This window comes from Chanodichthys erythropterus, chromosome 15 (genome assembly GCF_024489055.1).
Source record: "Chanodichthys erythropterus isolate Z2021 chromosome 15, ASM2448905v1, whole genome shotgun sequence".
NCBI lineage: Eukaryota > Metazoa > Chordata > Actinopteri > Cypriniformes > Xenocyprididae > Chanodichthys > Chanodichthys erythropterus.
In genome coordinates, this window is record NC_090235.1 from 25695991 (window position 1) to 25719147 (window position 23157).

At 38.3% G+C, this 23157-nt stretch overlaps 1 protein-coding gene across 1 annotated transcript in view; it reads right to left on the bottom strand.

Annotated features, from left to right (window-relative positions):
- Window positions 1-23157, bottom strand: part of triqk (triple QxxK/R motif containing) — a 31317-nt gene that overhangs the window by 515 nt on the left and 7645 nt on the right. Inside the window, exons 3-4 of the mRNA XM_067411570.1 lie at window positions 13594-13679; window positions 1-1249 (exon numbers count right to left, since the gene is read on the bottom strand). The exon at window positions 1-1249 is cut by the window's left edge and continues 515 nt beyond it. Of these exons, the coding sequence (XP_067267671.1) occupies window positions 1142-1249; window positions 13594-13679 (194 nt within the window). The 3' untranslated portion in view covers window positions 1-1141. The remainder of the gene's footprint in view (window positions 1250-13593; window positions 13680-23157) is intronic.

Genomic DNA, 23157 nt, shown 5'->3' on the forward strand with positions numbered 1-23157 from the left:
AAAACAACTCTCACGGCCTGGAATGAAATAAGTCGTTGCTGTGCGTTTGTACGAGATCCAATGTGCTATACAAAGAGAATGTAAATGAACTTTGAATGTCATCAGCTCCAGCCTTTCATTTTCCACCCTACGACTCTCTCTTTTCTCCCACGAAAACACACACACACACACACACACACACACACACACACACACACACACACACACACACACACACACACACACACACACACACACACACACACACACACACACACACACACACACACACACACACACACACACACACACACACACACACACACACACACACACACACACACACACACACACAGCAGTGTGTAAAGGAAGCACTGGATGTCAGAGACCAAGGCAGGGCCATGCGTTTTATCTTCTGAGATACATCAAAAGATGCACACTAGCTAAAAGTAACAGCACCTCGCTGATTGATAATGCTTCAAGTTCTGTACTATACATGTCTCTAGAGGTCACACACACACGCGTATAAAAGCAGAGAGCACATCAAGGTCTGTATGGTAATGTTTGGTTTCTTCACTGATGCTCTTTCGGCTTTCAATAACCAAAGTTTGTGATGTTTGATATGCTAACGAGCTGTGTGATAATGCCAGCATAACACACAAACAAGATCACAGATTGCCTCTGATCTCCAGCATTAAGATGTCTAGATCTGTAAGAAGGTGTTTGTGGTATGGAATGCATGCAAAATACCTTATTGTTTGTGATTGATATTAGGGGGGAAACCCTGAAATATATATATGGTATATATATATATATATATACATAAATTCTCCAAAGGATAGGAGAAAAATAAGACATTACATAATACATTTACATGAGTAGGTAAATCCAACAAATTTGATTGGCTGGATTTGTGCCATTACCCAATGGTGAGATAAACATGTTTAACCCTCTGGTGCTCTTTGGTCAAAAAAGAAAATTAGATTTTAATTTGTAGATTTTAACTTCATGCTTTTATGCGCTTTAAGACTCATTTTCATTCATTTCACGCAGTTTCTGCTGGTTTAAAAGGCATAGAAGGGGACAATTATGGGAAATGTGTAACACTATGAAACTGCTGGCACTTCATGAATGGCTCATGTGTCCAGATGGCAAAAGTCCTTCAGTCCATGTCCACATCCAGATCCAGCTCGGTGCTCAGATTGAGGTAGAAGAATGCATAGACTCCTAGCAGGAAGACCAGAACAGCCACAATGACCAGTATGATGTCCTGCAATCAGAAAAAAAGAAAAACGGTTTAATCTTTCCGATTCAGACGATGTGAAATAAGAGTTCATAACTGTCAAGCATTAAATTAATTCATAAATGAGGCTTTTGCACTGGGTAGTTATAGAACTAAGTTATAGGAACTAGCAATTAGGGCGGTCCCCCAAGAAATACATTTCACCAAAGGGCCATTTTCCTGGTTACATTCACACCACCAATAGGAACTCTGAAGTGACGTAAGTCGGCCGACAGTGATGTCATTTAAGTGATGCATTCAACAACCTCAACAACTCAGAAGCGTTAAGGATGAGAACTTCTTTTTTTGTTCGTGGAGTTAGTTTGTGCAGTAAGTAAACTGTATGTTTACATAGCTTTTTAAAAATGGCTGGTGCCAGTGTTTCGCGTGGCAAATGTTCAGCAGATCAACTTACACTTACGTCACTGGTAGTTCCTATTGTGCTGGGTAGGAGCTAATTTAGTATAGAAAAAGCGATCCTATAAATAAAATCACTCCTGCGGTGCGAACACACCTAAAAAGTGTGTACTTCCGCCAATAGATACAGGAACTATGAAAATGTTCCTCTGGTGCGAAAGCCCCTAAAATGTTAAACGCTGTGATGGTGTATTTAAACGGATTGTTTTAAACCATGACTTCGGTGTGGAAACATGATTGAAATGACTCCAATGTGTGCTGAAATGTGTTGGTTCATTCTTACAAATACAGATCTGAAACAAAAATATGTTTTACAGTCTGATGCCATAGAAGAACATTTTAAAGTTAAACAAAGAACCCTTTATTCTATAGTTCTTCAAAAAAAAAAAAAAAATCAATGCTTTATAAAACCCAGAAACAAGCTGTTATGAAGAACCTGTTAACGTTAACCTTTTAATCTACTAATAAGGAAGCCTACATAGAAAACAAGGAATGTTATTAGAATGTTCATGCTGCTTTATTAAAATACATATTTAACTCTTTCCCGTCAGCATTTTATTTTTTTTTTTAAATTGCAAGCTACCACCAGTGTTTTTGATTTTTCATAAAAATTTCATGGCCCACATGTTGTATAAATATATGAACATGCAATATATCAAAAGTAAGAACAAAGCCTGTTTTTTAAAACGTTTTATTCTAGCTTCATGCATTTTCTTTTTATCAACACTTGAATGTGGGTAAGTTTCCCCCCAAAAAGCAACATTTTGAACCAAAAGCGTGTTTCCAAAGAATACAACGTGCATGAGCAATGCTTTTATCGTATGTTTCTGCTCTTTTTTTTTTTGCCTGTGTTTTGATCTGGAGATTCTGTACTCTTTCTGAAGATACTTAATAGTGCTCCCACCATATAACAGTGAAAACACGGAAAGCTGATGAATTAATTATGCTTTAAAATACCTAAAAATTGCAATGCCATTCCCTAGCAGTTTAAGAAAAAGCTAATTGTTCTCCATTTCATTGCATGATCGTAGACTCAAGACCGATCATAACCAAACAGATATGTAATTCACACCCCAAAAGATCTTTCAGCAAAAGTATCAGTATATTTGGATCTCTTTATCTTCACTGTGACACAAATAGGGTTTGGCAGACCCAGCAGGCTCAGAGAAAGTTAATCTCCCAGAAATGTCTTTGTTCTAATTAAGAGTTGTTGGGAGCTTAATGCCCGAGCTAAATTGATGATGGCTGAAGGAGTGGTATTCAAGCATGAATTAGATTTTAAGCAGTCATTTATTACCTTTTGTGTTAAATTACAATCCTCATCAACCTGTTTCATTAGGAGCACTCAAGTATTTAACTAAGCAATTGTTCTTTATCTTGATAACTCGTTATCAAACTTTCTAATCAAAACTTGTGTGCTTGTGAGACTTATTTTTACCTCAGCGTACTAGAAGTTGATGTTTTTTTAGACATGAATTACAATTACAGAAGATTGCAAGTATATATAAAAAGCTGTGAGAACTTTTTATGGCAAAGTTCTGCTCATAAGTTTATACACCCCCTGTAGAATTTGCAAGAAGTTTATTTTTTTCTTTTATATATTTATTTTTTCAAGTGCCTCTATTATGTTTTTTTGAATATTGCCTTTCATTTAGTGTGTAATTTAGCTGTTTGTGAATGTAAATTGTCTGCAAAGTTTTAAAGAGCAGTGCATGACAAATAAAGTTATTGCCTCCTAAAAGAAAGAAGCGATTTTGAACTGCTGAAATGAGTCGTCAGCAATTCCAGTCTCACTTCCTGTTAAAACGTAACACACTTGCATAATGCCAGCCAATGGTTTTCATTGGCTGCCAACGAACAACGTCTACTTTGACCGGCCCTCAAACACTGTAGTTGTAGCTGGGGCCTGGAAGAGTTTGGTTCATGTTGTCGACATGTCGAGAAGATGGTGTTTTCTGAGCTGCAAATCCACTTTGCATACACTTTTAAAGGATGAGGACTCGAATTGATACGGAAAAACTGACACCATCATTAATATCACTTGTATTAAGCACTGAGGAAGCGTCCGGAGCTGAAATTTAGATATGGTAATGGGCATTTCACTTCTGACATACGCTGCAAGCGGTAGACCAATCACAACAGACTGGGCCGTCTGACCAATCAGAGCAGAGTAGGCTTGCGGAAAGGAGGGGTTTAGAGAGACTGAATCTTAGAACAAACCATTTTCAGGCTCTGAGAATTGAGGTGATATAATGTTTTAAGTGTTTTTAGACCTTGGATGCATTTAAACTTATTGTAGGAGACCAAAATTAGGGACCTTTAAAATAACATAATAGCGGCACTTAAAAAAAATTAAATAAATAAAAATACAACAGATATAAAAGCTGTTTTGTATTGCTCTGTGGAATATCACAAAATTCTCAACACATGATATTACGAACAAAGGGGATGTAAACTTATGAACAGGACCATTTTTTTTAATTTATTTTGCTTTGTGTAATATACTTAAATATCTATTATGCAGAGTTTTCAAGGAATAAATATTGGAAAAAAATTTTTTTAAAGATTCTGAAGATCTAACATTCTATAAGTAAACCTATAAGAAAAGGAGCACATGATTAAACGGGAGTGATAGGATGCACAATCTGTGGTTTTTAAACAAGACCGTAATTCGTTAATAAGTTAAAGGAATGTGATGAATGCAAATAATTTTGCCAATGGCCTGCTGTTGTTGTTTGATCAGTAATCCATGGCATCATGTATCCTCTTGTAGTCATATTTAAGTATGTTCTTCAAAGACAGGAGCAAAGAGAAAAAGAAAGAAAGCTGTACAGAAAGACAGAGAAAGTGAAATAATATCACACACATCCATCTATTCCCCCTCCTGTGTTCATTCACACATAAACACAAGCGCACACACACACACACACACACACATCAAACACAGAGCAGCAAGCAAATCCACCCCGAGCAGGCAGAGATAAGCCACCCAGCAAACAGGAGGCTAATAATAATTCTAGCAGATAAATTGTAAGGGGCTATTAAAAGCCTCCACGACAGCCATGACTATCTGTGTACAAGCTGCGGCAGCAGTCATCAGTGTGTATGTCCTCATTAGCACTCGCTGCCCGCTGCATTTATCTTGTTCCAGCCAGACTCCAAACAGCTTAAGCCTCTCTTAATTGGAAAACTTTTAAATTTCATGCACTTCAGTTTCATACATTACCAGAGGCTCACGCTGATTCACGTTCTTTATTTAACCGCTTTGTGTCGGAGCCTAAGTGTCATCACATCCTAAGGGAAATGTTTTGCGTTTGTCTCGTGTGGCAAATGTTTCCATATTTTTAAATACTGGCTTAAGTAACAACAGAGGGACAAAGCAGTTAAAATGTGTCCTGTTTACAAGAAGGTCGATAACTAATAAGACTATCCAAGAGGATGAAAATGAGAAATTTTACATATTTTCTATACATGTTGATTAAGTGTACACACTTTATCCTTATCACACATTTTTGAAATATGAAGATAATTTTTTTTATCTTCATTATAGGTTTTCTTAGTTACTCCATATGACTTGACATATGACTCCATATGATCTTGCCTTTATTTATTAATAGTATTTAGTCAATTTATTATTTCAACTTCAACTTATTTTATTTTAGTTAGTTTAGTTAGATCAAAGCTGCGTTCCAGTTCATTTTTTATGCCCTTCCCTTGCTAACTTCCCTCAGTCTTGTTGACTCGGATGTGTGTCATTGCTTACATTGCATGAGTGCCCACTACTGGCGGAACCTTTGCAATATAGAGTTGTTTCTTCATATATCATAGAGTTGTTTGTGGTGGGGTAAATTAAACGTGATATGCGGTGACAAAATCATGTTGCATTGTGGTATATGGAGCTGCCTGAAGTGTACATATGAAGGAGACTCGCTCCCTTGGTCAAAATCAAGGGACTGCGGGTCTCTCCATGTAAACTTCCCTCATCCACTTCACCAAGTGGAACGCACTTCAAAATGGCGTCAGGGATTCTCCCAAGGGGAAGTGCTTAGGGAGGTTTGCGAGTGCGTGTCTAAAAGTGTAGTGGAATGCAGCCCAAGTAGGGATTTGGACATCCAAATCCACCCACATCCAAATGTGATGTCAGAAGCCATGCCCATGCCCAATATGTCACCTCGTGACTCCCCATAGATATTTATATACAGTAGGTACGGAATGTATTCAGACCCCTTACATTTTTCACTCTTTGTTATATTGCAGACATTTGCTAAAATCATTTAAGTTCATTTTTTTCCTCATTAATGTACACACAGCACCCCATATTGACAGAAAAACACAGAATTGTTGACATTTTTGCAGATTTATTAAAAAAGAAAAACTGAAATATCACATGGTCCTAAGTATTCAGACCCTTTGCTCAGTATTTAGTAGAAGCACCCTTTTGATCTAATACAGCCATGAGTCTTTTTGGGAAAGATGCAACAAGTTTTGGGGATCATCTGCCATTCCTCCTTGCAGATCCTCCCCAGTTCGGTCAGGTTGGATGGTAAACGTTGGTGGACAGCCATTTTTAGGTCTCTCCAGAGATGCTCAATTGGGTTTAAGTCAGGGCTTTGGCTGGGCCATTCAAGAACAGTCACGGAGTTGTTGTGAAGCCACTCCTTCGTTATTTTAGCTGTGTGCTTAGGGTCATTGTCAACTTTCTCCCATCTCCCGACTGCATCTCTGGAGCTCAGCCACAGTGATCTTTGGGTTCTTCTTTACCTCTCTCACCAAGGCTCTTCTCCCCCATTAGCTCAGTTTGGCCAGACGGCCAGCTCTAGGAAGGGTTCTGGTTGTCCCAAACGACACTGTGCTCTTAGGAACCTTAAGTGCAGCAGAATTTTTTTTTGTAACCTTGGCCAGATCTGTGCCTTGCCACAATTATGTCTCTGAGATCTTCAGGCAGTTCCTTTGACCTCATGATTCTCATTTGCTCTGACATGCACTGTGAGCTGTAAGGTCTTATATAGATAGGTGTGTGGTTTTCCTAAGTCCAGTCAGTATAATCAAACACAGTTGGACTCAAATGAAGGTGTAGAACCATCTCAAGGATGATCAGAAGAAATGGACAGCACCTGAGTTAAATATATGAGTGTCACAGCAAAGGGTCTGAATACTTAGGACCATGTGATTTTTCAGTTTTTCTTTTTTAGTAAATCTGCAAAAATGTCAACAATTCTGTTTTTCTGTCAATATGGGGTGCTGTGTGTACATTAATGAGGAGTAAAAAATTCTGAATACTTAAAAAATAATGAAGTCTGAATACTTTCCGTACCCACTGTATATCTATGGTGCCTCCCCCATCCCTGTGTTGCCCTGGAAACCTGATCTGTTGTATGTTAGTTTCCATTTGAAAGTATTTTTAGGCATAAAGGTAGGTTGTGGTTCTGTTTTAGGTTTTAGTTGGGTTTCAGTGCAGTCTGTCATAAAAAGACGAATATAAGAAGTAAATGATAAAGAATTAGGTGTTAGAATTAAAAGCATGATTTTACCCCAAACAACTTCACCAGAAATCCCACCCTGCAGGTAATTTCATTGGTGACAGTGAAGTGACGGGTAGGTTTAGGGATCAGTGTTTGGTGTAGGCAATCAGTACAGTGATTGACATGATCAATAAAATCTCAAGAATCGGTTAAAGGGTGGCATTGGCCTGGCTTCTGACATAACACTTGGATGTGGGCCGGGATAGATGTCCACCACAGGCTGCAGCAAGACACTTCTCTGGTAGATTAGATGGTAAGCAAACAATAAGTACTCGTAATCAACGTGTTGGATGCAGGAGAAATGGGCAGAAATAAAGATCTGAGCGACTTTGACAAGGGCTGGATTGTTATGGCAAGGCCACTGGGTCAGCGTATCTCTGAAATGGCAAGGCTTGTGGGTTGCTCCTGATCAGGAGTGGTGAGAATTTACCAACAGTGTGTAACAACATAACACACACTGCTGCGTAGATTTGAGACCTGCCACCTATCTAAACATTGTTGCAGACCAGGTACACCCCTTGAGTGGTATTCCCTGGTGGAAGTGGTCTCTTTTAGCAGGATAATGCGCCATCCACACTGCACACATTGTTCAGGATTGGTTATGGAGCATGATTTTCAAGGTGTTGATCTGGCCTCCATATTCCCCCAATCTCAATCCAATTGAGCATCTGCGGGATGTGCTGGACCAAAACGTTCGATCCATGGTGGCACCACCACATAACCTACAGGATTTGAAGGATCTGTTGCTAATGTCTTGGTGCCAGATACCACAGGACACCTTCAGGGGTCTTGTAGAGTCCATGGTTTTGGCAAGTTTGCTCTGTTTTGTTGGCACACGGAGGACCAACAGCATATTAGGCAGGTGGTCATAATGTTTTGGCTTATCTGTGTCTCTATTTCAATTACTAATACAAATTTTTATATTTTTTGTTTAGTTAACAATAACAGCCCTGTTGCATTTTACTTTATTTTTTTTAATAAGTTAGTACAGTTGGACACAAAAAAAGAGAATCATGTCATTGACCCAAAAATCCTTTCTTAAAAAGGCAAGTAAAAAGCCATGAATACAGATGTGGTCTCATACTCTTTTATGAGAAAAAGCCATACAGTAAGTCCAGAGGAGGCTGTGTGAAAATGAAATTGTCAGATGAGGATATGTGAGTGAAGAGAGGGGACCTTGTTGTCTTGAGGAAGCTAATAATTCAGCGGCCTACGCTTCAGTCTCCCACATTCTGATGAAAAACGCTGGAATATTCCCAGTAGCATCATGTGGCTCTCAGCAGCAGCTGTGGCATGCCGGGAGTGAGTTCCCATTCATCTGGCAGCAGGCCACTGTCTCTTACACACACACACTCACATCTCCTCGTGTGTCCTTGTATGAATTCTCACGGTCTTCCAGTTTCACAGAATTCTGTGGTATTTTCTCATATAGCCCTGTGTTAATAACATTGGCCCTTACGGCCAGGTGCGGTACAGCATACCGGCATCAGCGTCCAACAGAAACAGCTGAAGTGGGATTTTCCCCCCTGTGTTAAGTGGTTGTGTAGTTATCTCAGCCCGACCCAGGTGTGCTGTAATACCTCACCCTCTTCCGACCACTGGCTGGTGGGCTGCGGTGTGTTTGTGAGAGAGGAAGGGTATGTGTGAGAGGCATGAAAAAGAGTTTCACTCATACGAGTGTTGACAGACTGTATAAAACACAGAGGTGTGAATGGGACTCATAAACACAGTTTGCAAACAGATCTGTGGCCACAAACACACATATAATGTGGAATACTCTTTTATAAAACCACACCGGTGACTTGTTAACTTGTTATACACAAAGAAATGCTGATAACTATTACATTTAGTTTAGAAATGCACAATATTAGTAGTACAATTTCAATTCAATTGGCTGATAATAGAGATTTATTTAACAGTTGATATTGTAAACCACTGAATCAAAAAAAAGGTCTCATTTGATAACATTAGGTAATGTATAAACTAACATGAACTAACAGTGAGCAATGTATTTCATTAATCTTTGATAATGTTAGTTTATAAAAATGAGTTGTTCATTGTTCATGTTAGTTCACAGTACATTAACTAATACAAATACAACTTGATTTAAAAAAAATTAATAAAATGTTGAAATGAACTAAGATTAATAAAAGTATTGCTCATTGTTAGTTCATGTTAACTAATTTAGTTAATTAACGTTAACAAAATGACACCTTATTGTAAAGTGTTACCATTTTTTATACTTGTTTTATTTTTAGTGTTTTTTAGTGTTTTTTTAGCGATTTAGTGTTTTATTTGTTCATTTATTTAGAAAAGATTGTACAGAATTTCAATATCTGCAATTTATCGCTTATCAGTAAAAATACAAAAATAATACCGGCTTAACGGTATTGACTAGAATTGTAATATCTATGTATCCCAATTAATTTAGAATTTAGATTCTAAGAATTGTTCCATTATACTTAATTTAGGGGGCTGGTGTTGGAGCCTTGTTTCTAGCCTTTTCAACAAAATATTGAAATTCTATACTATCGGCATTTAGTCGCTTATCAGCCATGACAATATCTGTGCATCCCAAATTTTACTTGGACTGACTCCATCTTCTTAACTCCAGTTCACAAGGACACTGAATTTCGATTGCTTTTCCAATTTAACATGAACAAGTGAATTTGAATTCCAGATTATTCAACGTATTGTTCCACTAAAATTATACTTAATTCGTAGGCCTGGCGTTGGTGTTTTGTGCCAGAAGGCATCGCTTTTCCAACAAGTCCAAAAATCATGGTACTACTATGGCACTTTTGGATATTTCAGAACCTTAGATAAAAATCACTGTGACTTATTTATGCATGCAATGGAATGTAGTGAAGAGTGAAACAGTTAAAGTTGGCCAGCGGGCTCACAATATTCAGCTCCGGGGCTAGTGAGTTGGCACTGATTATTTCAGGCCAGGCGCCCCACACAACTGAGGCCGCCAGCACCTCTACTCCGTGCCAGGTGATGCCATCCGCTCAGCCAAGCACCAGGGAGCCAAGCAGTGCCCACAGCAGGTGGTCGAGCGCCCGCTGCCTCCCCAAGCTGGCAGGCAACATCCCAGCAAACCAACTGGCCACCGCGTGGAGAACAGCAGATTGCGCATGCTGCCAACACGGACCCCAAGACAGCTCAAACCTCAGCCTCAACCTGCTCTCCAGAGCCTCATACAGCACTCACAAATGGGACCGGCGCTAAAGAACGATGGAAGATGAAAAGGAAGAATGTGTGTGAGCGTTTCGGCGGGTTGAGTGAGGGATGGTCATAGATGGAAAGCCTCCTGCCAAGCATGCACAGCCAGAGAAAATGGCCTGTGGAAAAACAAGTGGTAAAGTATGAGTCAACTCCTCAGAAAAAAACAAAGCCAGGGAGACGTACCACAGAGAAGCGCACACCAGAACAAAACTCAAGTGTGGAGCTCAGGGGTCCATTAGTCACATTATGAACCAGAACAAACAAATCAGCATCCACGTTCCTCAGAAACGTGCCAAGCCAATGACCAAATCTGTATGCAATAAACTACATTTCTGACAGAATGAGGGGACTTTGCTTTCAGCAATAAACAAATATTTTAAACACTGAGCTCATAGGCTTCACACATACCTGTGGAAAGACATTTAGTAGGTCCCAAATGTCCCTAATGAACATTTAGAGTCATTATAGACAAGAAGGATTTTTAAAAAAACATGCATATGGATTTCATCATTTCCTCAGATTTAAGCCACAGTAATTGGATAAAAGACTAATGAGACTTAGAAGAATTGTAATGAGGGCTTGGCTTTTTTACAATAACAATTGAGTTGCTAAGACCAGTTAATCTTCAGCCTTCATATTTGATTTCTTCACACCAAACTAAACCCAATACAAGCAAATGCCACGTTTTAAGTTGTTTTCAGCTATGCGCAGACATACCCCAGTGTTTCTACATTGTCCAGTCCACTGTGAAAAAATTGCAGCTTATGAATTATGAATTAGTTTCAGATCATTGTTGTCAGTGAGAGGTCTTAGCATGGATTCTAGCTGTTTTGGCTACAGTGCCCAGTATGGAGCTCTGGATTTTGAGAGAACTGATAAAACATATTGCAACACAAATTCTCATGCCAAAAACCAACCAAAAATAAGCTCCCTGCCAATCTTAACAGGGATAAAGAGAGAATCTATACAGAAAATTCTAAAGCAGTTGATTTGATGGATTCTTTTAACAATAAAATCTACATAACAATAAATAAAGGCATTAATCCGTTTTAAATACATTTTTACATAAAAATGTATGTGGTTGCTAGTGTTCTTAAAGGTTCACCCAAAAATTTAAATTATGTAATCATTTTCTCACTCTTATGTCGTTCCAAACCTAGATGACTTTATTTATTCTGTGAAACTCGAGATATTTTGAAGAATGTTGGTAACCAAACAGTCTTGGTGATCATTGAAACACTTTTCATTTTTCAAAATATCTTTATGTTCCAAATCAATGGAAATACAGGTTTGGAATGGCATGAGGGTGTGTTAATGATAACAGAATTTTCATTTTTGGGAGTAATGTCTCTTTAATGACCCAAGCTAGGTCTCTTTGAGGTTCTGGTCTTTAGTTTCACCTTCAAGGTGAGATTTATTAACCTTTTTTATGGAATCGTAAGTCTGATCACTTAGAAAAGTAAAAGTCAGGTAATATTTGAGGTATAATGTCCATATCATAAACGTCCAGTACAGATTATGAGCAGTATGAGCAACTGTATCAGTTACGTACAGTGCACAGCATAAATGAGTACACCCCTCTTAAACTTCTGAAAGTCAGCATTTACTAAATTACTTTGCAGACATGTTAGGGTTCTTTAGAGATATAATGTCCCAGCAAGTCTGCTTAATCAATTACCAAAGAAGCATGTCAAAATTATTCAGGAAAATAAGACTTTCTTATCAAGGTGATAAAATGTTGTGTAGCAAAAATGAGTACACCCTCCTAAAAGTTACTAAAAAAAAAAAACAAAACAAAAAAAAAAAAAAACAAATCTGGTGTAAGTTTAAGGCAATGTTTGATCAAAAGATAAGTATGTTGAACCAAAAAATTTAAAGAAAAGTAATTTCTTGACAATTAGCCACTGAATCATTCTCAGACTTAATGCAGACAACAATGGAACCGCTTGGGAGAGAACTGTCAGGAGACTTATTTCTTAGCACAAAAGAGGACAGGGTATGAGAGGATTACCAAATCATTGTTTTAAGTGTGAAAATATAGCAAAAGTAACACAAAAACAATGGACTTGTGACAAGGCCCCTGAAATAATCAGGCCTTCATTTTAAGCTTTCATTTAGTGATGAGGGATTTTTTTGCTAGACAAAGAGCAGGAGAAATACCAAGAGAGTGTCTCAGAGCCAGCAAAAGCTGTGAAAAGACTGACTGTTTATCTCACAGAGTAAGATGCAGCCTGCAGAAATGACATGCATGGTTGTTGTTCTCACTGGAACTACCTACTGTAGCCAAAGTACAATAAAGTCAGTTAGCCATTTCCAAATATTTACAAAATATAGATTCTGGGAATCAATACTCCTGTCTCATGAGACCAAATCAATCATTTTGGATCTAACAGAATCAAAAATGTTATGGTGTTATTAGAGTTGTGTGTCATCAATGCTGTCATGAATTCCCACACCACTGTGTAATTTAATACACAAACTTGAAAGATGTTACCCTTTCCTCATTCCCTGCACTGTTGGGCAGTTTTTAAACATGACAATGAGGATATGCATTCTCCTAAAGTGAAAAACCTTCTATGGACATGTATTGCACTCAATCTTAACACTCTTGAGCACCTGTGGGGGATTCTGTAGAGACGAGTTGAGCAAAACTCCCCTTTAAAGATCACGGACTCACTCACTGAAGTTATCATCATGTATATGTTTATTACATTTTAGTTTTGCCATCTTTCCAGGAATTGTATTAGTGATCATAAAGAAAATACATCTTTTGTATTTGTTCAGAGGGGGTGTACTCATTTATGCCGTACACTGTATGCTTAACCAAACCAGTGCCACTAATAAATGGAAATCACACAAAGATGGTGAATAAAAAGGCTTTTTCCTCAAACTCTCGATTATTATTCTGGAGTGACAGCTGAGGGAGAAAGAAAAATAGAGAGAAAGCAATGGAGATGGCAAGGGAGAAAGAGAGCTAGTCCTCTGAGAGTCAAACCGCTCTTCTCTGCCTCATCAATATGGAGACTGCTTGAGTTGCTCTCAGGTTGGAGAGGTGTGATGAATAATGTGTGTATGTGTGTGTGTGTGTGTGGTTTGGCAGATGGGGGAGAAAGGGATCAGTTGGGTAGAGGGGGAGGTAATGAGAATGAAAGACAGCCATCTCACCCTGATTCCCGGAGCACTCCTCTTCGCCTCCGCCTTCAGCCGAGTGGCTCGAAGCGCCGGCTTGGTTTTCTTGTAATCCTGTTTTCCTGAGAGAGAAAATGAGGCGCACGGGTCAATTCTACCATGTGACAATTGGAGTTACATTTGCATTTTGAGTTAGGCTGAAAGCTTTTTTCATTTAACAGCTAAATAATGTTTTAATAAAACAAATATAATGCATTTGCAATTGTCTTCATCAATGTTCTATTATGAATCATTAAACTAATGGATTTTGCTGAAACATTCTTAGTTGGCCTTAATGTATTTGCCTGCTTTAACCTTTATTAACATGACTTAATATGAGGCTGTTAACCTTCTGTACCACCTTATATAAGACAAATTGGTATTTAATTTATGCATGGATGCTTTAGACTTGATTTATCTTAAATATACAGTGCCCTCCACAATTATTGGCACCCTTAGTAAATATGAGCAAAGGTGGCTGTGAAAATAAATCTGCATTTTTTATTAAAAAAAAAATTCACAAAAATGTAACCTTTCATCGAAGTAAAACAATTGAAAGTGGGGGGTAAATCACATTATGAAATAAGTGTTTTTCTCCAATACATGTCGGCCACAATTATTGGCACCCCTAGAAATTCTCATGAGTAAAATATCTCTGAAGTATATCCATTCATATTTATATTTTTTAGCACACCAGGGTGACTAGGAGCATGAAATTGTCCAGCCATGACTTCTTGTAACCTCAGGACTATAAACATGAGGAGAAACAAGGCCAAATTCCCGTAATCATTCATCACAATGAGAAAAACCAAAGAATATAGTTCTGATGTGCAGCAAAAGATTGTTGAACTTCACAAAATAGAAAGTGGCTGTAAGAAAATAGCTAAAGCATTGAAAATCCCCATTTCCACTATCAGGGCAATAATTAAGAAGTTCCAATCAACTAAAGATGTTACAAATCTGCCTGGAAGAGGACGTGTGTCTAAATCATCCTAATGTGAAATGAGGAGGAGAGTTTGAGTGGACAAAGACTCTCCAAGGATTACAGCTGGAGAATTGCAGAAATTAGTCTCGAGTCTCAGAAAGCCTAAAAAAAAATTATCAAACAGCACCTACATCCCCAGAAGTTTCCCAGAGGGTTTCAAGAAAAATCCTCTGCTCTCATCCAGAAACATTCTCCAGCATATTCAGTTGTCAGATAAGACTGAAACTTCAAATGGGACCGGCTTCTATGGTCAGATGAAACAAAAAAAAAGGCAGCAAACTCACCAGATGGGTTTGGTGCACACATGGATAAAAAAAAATACTGCATGCCCACAGTTAAATATACTGCTGGATCTTTAATGTTGTGGGCCTATTTTTCTTGTTCAGATACATGGCATCATGGATTCTATCAAATACCAACAGATTAAAAAAAATAAAAATCCTGACCACTTCTGCTAGAAATCCGTGGTTGGATCTTCCATCAGGACAATGATCCAAAACAAACAAACATCAAAACCAATACAAAAATGTGTCACTGAGCACAAAATGAAGCTTCTGCCATGGTCGTCCCAGTTCCCTGACCTGAACCCAAAAGAAAATGATTGGAGTGAAGTGAAGAGAAGAAGCACCACCATGGAGCTGGGAATCTGAAGGATCTGAAGAGATTCTGCATGAAGGAATTGTCTCTGATCTCTTCTCGGGTGTTCTCCAAACTCATCAGGCATTATAGAAAATGACTCAGAGCTGTTATCTTGGTTAAAGGAGTTTGCAAAAAGTATTGAATAAAAGGGTGCCAATAATTGTGGCCAACGTTTTTTGGAGAAAAACATCAATGAAAGGTTATAATTTTGTGATTTTTTTCAATTGAAAGATCAAAAGGATAAACAATGCAGATTTATTTTCACAGCCACATTTGCTCATAATTACTAAGGGCACTGTACAAAGAAGGACCCTCCCGGACAACTCTTTTTTCTTTTTTTTTTTACTCCACATTAATTATTGATTTATTACTGGATCAGACATGGAAAGAGTTAAGACATTTTTGCCTTACTTATTATTACTTTGCACTGGTTACATGACATTTCTGTTCAATTACATTCAAAGTTTTCTAAAAAAAAAAAAAAAAAAAAGAAAAAAAAAAGTTATGTATGAAACCAACATGAACTCATGTGCTTAAAAAAATGATTCCTTTTCTTTATCGTAGGCACTCTTATTTGTCATTTGCCCGTTAATGAATATGGTTTCACATCCTATTCTTAAAAAGTAGCAGGCAGTATACAGAGCATAATGTGCAGTAAGCCGCACTTTTACTCATTCTGTTAACACAAACAGAAAATCATGAGCGCACTAGTTCACCTCAGTGGCAGTTATCATCAGGCAATCTCACTGCAACGAACCCGCCAGGCAAAGCGGCCACCTGGAGTGTATGTGTGCAAGGTGTGTGAGGAGCGTCGTGTCTCTAATTAGAAACAAACAGACGAAGGAAAAGAAGCAAAAAAGTGGGAAGGCAACAGCTTGGTGGGCAAAGGAGGGGGCCGTCCTGTGGGCTTTGGCAGACCTGGGTCAGACTCAAGGTCTCCGTGAGAGCTGTTGACACACAGGGGCCGTTTCAAGTGCAACTCCTGCCTCATTAAGACTTATTTACATGGAGTGGGGGAAAGAGAGAGTGTCCTTATCCATCTTCAGCAGCAGACTGCAGGGCTGGATACTCTCAGATGCCTAAGCTAGACACTGACCCCTCCCCAGGGACATTCGCAGGTCTCTCCTGCCTTATGGTGCACCTTCTGTGTGCGACGCGGGCCTGCAAAAGGCCATTATCAGAGGTAAACATCCTGATATTTTGTTCCTGTGCTGAATGATGGGAAATGCAGCTAGGTTCACAGACTGAGCTGTTAAATAATGAACACTGTTTTTGTTTGCAGAGACTTCTGGAATAGTTCTCAGTTCGGTCTCCGTGGGATGGGACTGCAGGGCTTTAATGCCAATCATCCATTCAAAAGTACTGCACTAAAAAATATTACTGACCGATCCTATCTTAGCAAGATTACTGTTTGCCAAATTATCAGGCAAGCTTTCTATTGTAATATACGTCATCAATGGAAGATCTTATGTTTGGATCATTTTAAATTACAGGTAGTATCCCAAAATAGATAATTACAACAGAAACCCAAAGTACTCACAAAGGTAGACACAGTATTTTCTCTTTACTCACTTTTCTCTTTATCTTTATATAAATCTTGAAAAGTGCAGCCTGTGTCAGCCTTCATTGTCAAAAGAACAACATTAATATTGTACATTTTATCTTTTATTATTGCAGCCTAATAATTTTTTATACTTGCAGTTCTTGCATTTATTATATTAAAAGAAGCTCCAAAGTAATTTAATGTTAATAAATGATTTAATAAATGAGGGTTTAAATGATCAATACGGGAAAGTTATTTTAATTTTTTAAAATTCTTTTATTTCTGACATAAATTAATCTTCATTAGACCACAATAATAAAAATCTTATCTTCATCTTTGTTTTGAATTAATTCTAATTGTTAAGATACACATTTCTCATAAAGTAATCATCAATAAGTAAGTAAGTACATATAAAATATATTAGAGGTTATTTATATAATATATATAAGAGGTTACTTTAATATGGTTGTTGGGTATTTTTACTTTAGTAATCCAATAATGCCATTATTTAATGGTAGACCCAATATTAAAAAATGATAACCGATTAACAAAATTAGTAAAAAATAAAATAAAATTGTTCATATAAATATTTCATTCATTCCTTTGGGGTGTTCTGTAGCAATAGTAGCCAGGAGGCAGAGCTTAGAGAAGTGTTTAGGCCCGTTCACACCAAGAACGATAACTATAAAGATACTGATAAAGAAATCATTCTAAATATTAAAAAGAATAGCAGTGGCTACAACACAGCTATAACGATAATGATATAGAGAAACTATATCATTGGGATCACTTTTAGAACAATTTTTTTCCAGCTGTTGAACGATAAAACACTGACAGCCAATCAGAATCCATTCTAATTTAAGGGCTCGCACATTTAAAATGGCGGATGACAAAGTTAATCGTTGAGGTCCAGAAAAAGCCACCACTGTTTGACAAGTCAACCCCTCTTTTCAAGGATACTTTGAAGAAAATGGATATTTGGGAAACAATCGGTCACCCTTGAATAAGTGGTGAGAAGTATTAACGATGAGATCATTATGCTAGGCTAACAAACAGTGTAACATAAAATTACTTCAGGTATCCAGCACTAGTTCAACAATTTGTACATTATATTGCTTCCTTTGAAGTTGCAGTAAAAAAAAAAAGAAAGAAAAAAAAGACTATTAGGCGTTGTTTTTATTCCTTTATATTGTTTTTGTCAGCTAAATTCAGATTTAGATTAGATCGATTACACTAGCTATTCTCTCGAAACATTAACCAGCAGAGTACATCTGCTGGTTAAAGCTGTGTAAATGCAACAAGAACAGCAAAAACATGTACATAATTTGAAACAGCAGCTTAGAATAAACAGACCGTTATCGTTCATTGGTGTGGACACAAATGTAGTTATCTTTATAGTTACCGTTCTTGGAGTGAACGGGCCTAAATCCTAGTTTATCCATTTTCAAATAAATAAAAAAATCATTTTCCATTTCAACCTGCTCCAGCATGTACAAAAAAAAGAAATTATGTCAGCTTCAAAACACTCCTACAAGATAATATGACTGTTGAGACAGAAAGGTCTCTCTCAGAGTCTGCAGTATTTTACACTCGCACCTGCGGAGATTTTACACAGTGTGGAAAGCAAAACTCGTTTTGTTCCAAGCCAACTGGGACAGATTAGGTGTGTGTCTTATTTTTCTTGAAACTTCCTGTTGTGGTGTAAATACCCACAACAAACAGCCTCAGCCATCTGTTCCAAATGAATAGTTAATTGTAATCATATCAGAGTTTGAAATAAATTGTTTATATAGCGAGACTTTGTGGTCCTGCCAGTACACTGAATCATGCGCCATCGAACTCAATGAGGCGTTTCTCTCTGCGTGAGGACTCGCTGATTATGACGACTCGCTGGCCTTCTTGGCTTTGCCGTCTCACCGCTGTTGAGCTCAAATTGGCTTGCGATACAGAGGCGGGCTTTGAACGCACCTTCGCTCATTAATCACCATTCAACTGCATTGCCACAGAGCAAAACCTCCCCCTACTTGTTTTCCAAAAGCAGAGTGGAGGCTCTCTAATATAATGTACCACTGTTTCCTGTGGACTTGAGCGTTATGACCCCTCCGTACACACTGTGCTGTCAGATGTTGACAGGGAAGTGACAAGAATCAACCCACAGGGCCAAGGGTGCCTTTCAAAACTGCTGCAGCTGATTTCATTTCAAAAGCCATGACTCCTCATCCACAAACAGATTTCCCTTGCATCAGCCCAGTGCTTTTCTAATGTGATACAGCTAATTCACAAATTGCATTTCATTATGGAAGAAAACAAGCTGTTTGGAGAGTGGAGAGAAGCTTTCTGCAATTATTCATGTTATAAGATTGCAAGAAAGTTCTGATAAACCCCCTTGTCCAATTTTGTCAACAAACAAATAACTTGATTAAGAAATGGTAGGGGTCAAACTAATCTGGATTTTTAATATTTTTTTTTAACAACAAAACTGCATCTCTATGAACTTCTTAACATTTGACCTTATTCATATATGAAGAACATACAGATGAGCCAAACATTATGACCACCTGCCTAACATGCTGTTGCTGCCAAAACAGCGCCGTCCTGCCAAGGCATGAACTCTACAAGAGCCCTGAAGGTGTCCGTGTGTTATCTGGCGGCAAGACGTTAGCAGCAGATCATTCAAGTCCTGTAAGTTGTGAGTTGGAGCCACCATGGATCAAACTTGTTGGTCTAACACATCCCACAGATGCTCAAATGTATTGAGATCTGGGGAATCTGGAGGCCAGAGCAACACCTTGAACTCTTTATCAAGTTCCTCAAACCATTCCTGAACAATGTGTGCAGTGTGGCAGGGCACATTATCCTGCAGAAACTGGCCACTTCCACTGGGGAACACCATTGTCATGAAGGGGTGTACCTGGTCTGCAACAATGCTTAGGTGGCACATGTCAAATTTATTTCCACATGAATGGCCAGACCCAGGGTTTCCCAGCAGAACACTGCCCAGAGCATCACAAACCCTCCACTTCCCACAGTGCATCCTGGTGTAATCACCTCCTCAGGTAAATGGCACACACGTATAAAGCCGCCCATGTGACGTAAAAGAAAACGGTACTTATCAGACCAGATGACCTTCTTCCACAAGGTCCAATTCCAACTTTTGTGTGCCCATTGTAGGCACTTTCGACGGTGGACGGGTCATCATAGGCACTCTGATTGGTCTGCGGCTATGCAGCCCTATACACAACAGAGTGACACATTCCTCCAATAACCATCAATAAAATTGGGTGTGACCTGTGCCACAGTAGACCACCTGTTGCTCGGACCAGGCGGGATAGCCTTCATTGCCCTCATGCAACGATGAGCCTTGGGTGCCCAACAACCTGTCGCCGGTTTGTGGTTTGTCCCTCCTTGGTCCACTGTTGGTAAATTCTCACCGCTGCTGACCGGGAGCAACCCACAAATCTTGCTGTTGTGCTATATAGCACTAAAAGTGGTTCTTGGCTCGTAATCATAGGGGAACCACTTTTGGTGCTAAGTAGCACCATGGCTGCATCCGAAAACTGGAAAATGCTGCCTTCCGAGGACACATTTCAAGGTATTAAGGCATCAAGGTACGTCCGAATCCAATGTTAGCTTCACTTCCTCTCTCATGAGATACCTTCCTCAGATCAATTTTTGAAGGAAGCATAGATGTATCCTTAGCTGCCTTTGATATCCCACAATCCTGTGCTTTCCATTCTGTGACAGTTGAGCTAGAAAAAATAAAGATGGCGTCTGAAGGTTGCGTTTGCTGCTCAGTTTGTGTATAAATGTACAATTTTGATCAACATATTTCAATTTTGATACCATTTCTATCGAGAAATTACTACTGTAGTAATTAAATATTTGTTTAGTTCTCACCAAAGCCTGCGCTATATTGCTGTAGATCATTAAACTGTTACGCTGCCTCAGAAGTCTGTCCGAAATCAATTTCGTGAGGTACCTTCATGCACAAATGCTGCCGTACAAGTCATTCTCTTATAAGATAGCGAGGCAGCAAGACAGCTACCTAGGTTTTTCTACAGCACCTTTGTCAAATGGTACTATGTAGAACCCATAAGAGGTGCATTTTATTTCTTCAACAAAAATGGTGCTAAACAGCACCAACAGTGGTTCTTTGGTTCATAAAGAACTTTAAAGGGGCTCTCATACATCCTGAAAAGTGAAGCTGCGGGCTCTTTGATCACCCCCTGGTGGCTGGATGCAGTACAGGTCATAAACCCCGCCCTCTCAATGCAGACGAATGAGATTTCAGTGAAAACTTAAAAATAAATTCTGCTTCAAATAAAACTTTCTGAAAGATGGTTTTGGTCATTTAAGGTGTTATCACGCTGATATATATTCAATTGTTCGCTTTTGCGATGATTTAGATTTCAGCTAGCAATTTGATGCTATAAAAACAGGGCGTGTCGTCATGATTCGAAGTTGATTGACAGCTTGTCTGAGGACTGTCGGAGCTTCGAGGGGAGATTTGAAGATGTATTTACTAACTGTTAATTTTCGATTTTTTTTGTTATTTAACACCAACAAAATGAGTTGTTCAGCAGTAAACTGTACTAACCGACCTACAGGATCTGACGGATCACTGAACTTTTTTTCTGTAACATTAAATGTGGGCGTTATAAGCTAATTAATAAATGTTATTAGATAAGATAACACACTTAATGTTAACCATGTCGGGAAAAAGCAGGTGATCGTTATCTGGCAGTTACTTATTATTTTTATGGGTATAAAATAATAATTAGCAAGACAAAACTAATGATAGCTTACTCTAATTACAGCGATCGATCTCCTGTAACGTTAGTTGAACTTGATTTAAAATGACAGGACCGTTTCTGACGATTTAGAGTTGTTTTTAGTGGCATGTTATATTGACTTTATCTACTGAATTTGCTGTTTCAAAAATATTATTGCTCTAGAAACAGAATAGCCTATTATTTAGGTATATATATAGGTAGAATTTTAAATTGTGTATAATTTTTATAGTCTATTTAAAATACATGAATGATGACGCAGTCATCTGGGCGGAAGTTTGATATCGCGACTCCGCCTCCGGGCTCCACTGACGATTCCTTCTGCGCATGCCCAGGCTCCAAACTTTTTTTTTTGTGACATATTGCATAACGTGTCAGCGCCCATTCATCGGCCCATTTTGGCTTCAGTTCAATACAATGGAAGGAAGCGGCGTCGCGTCGTTCATCTTTTTTTACAGTCTATGGGCTTAACAGGTTCTTTGTATGGCAGTGGTCCTATATAGAACCTTATCCACCCCAAAGAACCACTGAAGAACCGCTGAAGAACTGAAGATTTGGTGCTATACAGCACTTAAAGTGGTTCCCCTATGACAGGGGTAGGCAAGTTCGGTCCTAGAGAGCCGCTGTCCTGCTGAGTTTAGCTCCAGCCTTAATCAAACACACCTGAACAAGCTAATCAAGATCTACAGGATTACTAAGGCTATAGGCAACTGAAGTTTTTTTTTTCAGGGTTGGGGCTAAACTCTGCAGGACAGCGGCTCTCTGGGACCAAACTTGCTTATCCTTGCCCTATGATTACGAGCCAAAGAACCACTTTTAGTACTATACAGCACCATTCTTTTTTTTAGAGTGTGCCAATTTCTCCTGCATCCAACACATTGATTATGAGAACTGATTGTTTGCTTACCAGAGATGATCAAAGATATTCTCTTCACCAGTGAATGGTCATAATGTTTTGGCTTTTCAGTGTATATTTCTGTGTTAATTAAATTCTGCATTTAATTAATTGGCACAAAATATGTGTAATAATAAGCAGATTTATATAGAAATTTGTTGTGCTCATGTTTCATAAAGGCCTATTATTTCACAAAATATCACACTGCAAAAAATTGAGCTAAATATTCAATTTTACAGGCAGCCAAATGCTAAAGTTTAAGAATCTGTCATTGAAAAACCTATATTGATTAACTACTAATCTAAATATTGGAGAGACATGTCCCCTTCATTGTCTGTATAATATTACAAGAATACCTAATATAAATAATAAGAATAAGAATTTAAAAAATAATGAATTAAAATGACAAAAAAAAAAAAAAAGTACCAGTGCATAAAAAAAGAAAAAAAAGAGGAAAAAGTACAAAAAACAAAAGACAAATGCTGCATATTTTCATGCCAAACACTTTGGATTCAGTGTGAACAGGTCGTCATGTGCCAAATTTGAACCCAGCACTTACAGATTGCACATGTACTGGGAGAGCACAGAGGTCAAAATTAAAGAACTTTGTCTTTGCAAATAAAATAACTAATTTCACACAAAACAGAGATGCACTTTACCACAGTTTTGTCTGTTCACAGAGCAAGGGTAATCTTTGCACACAGGATGT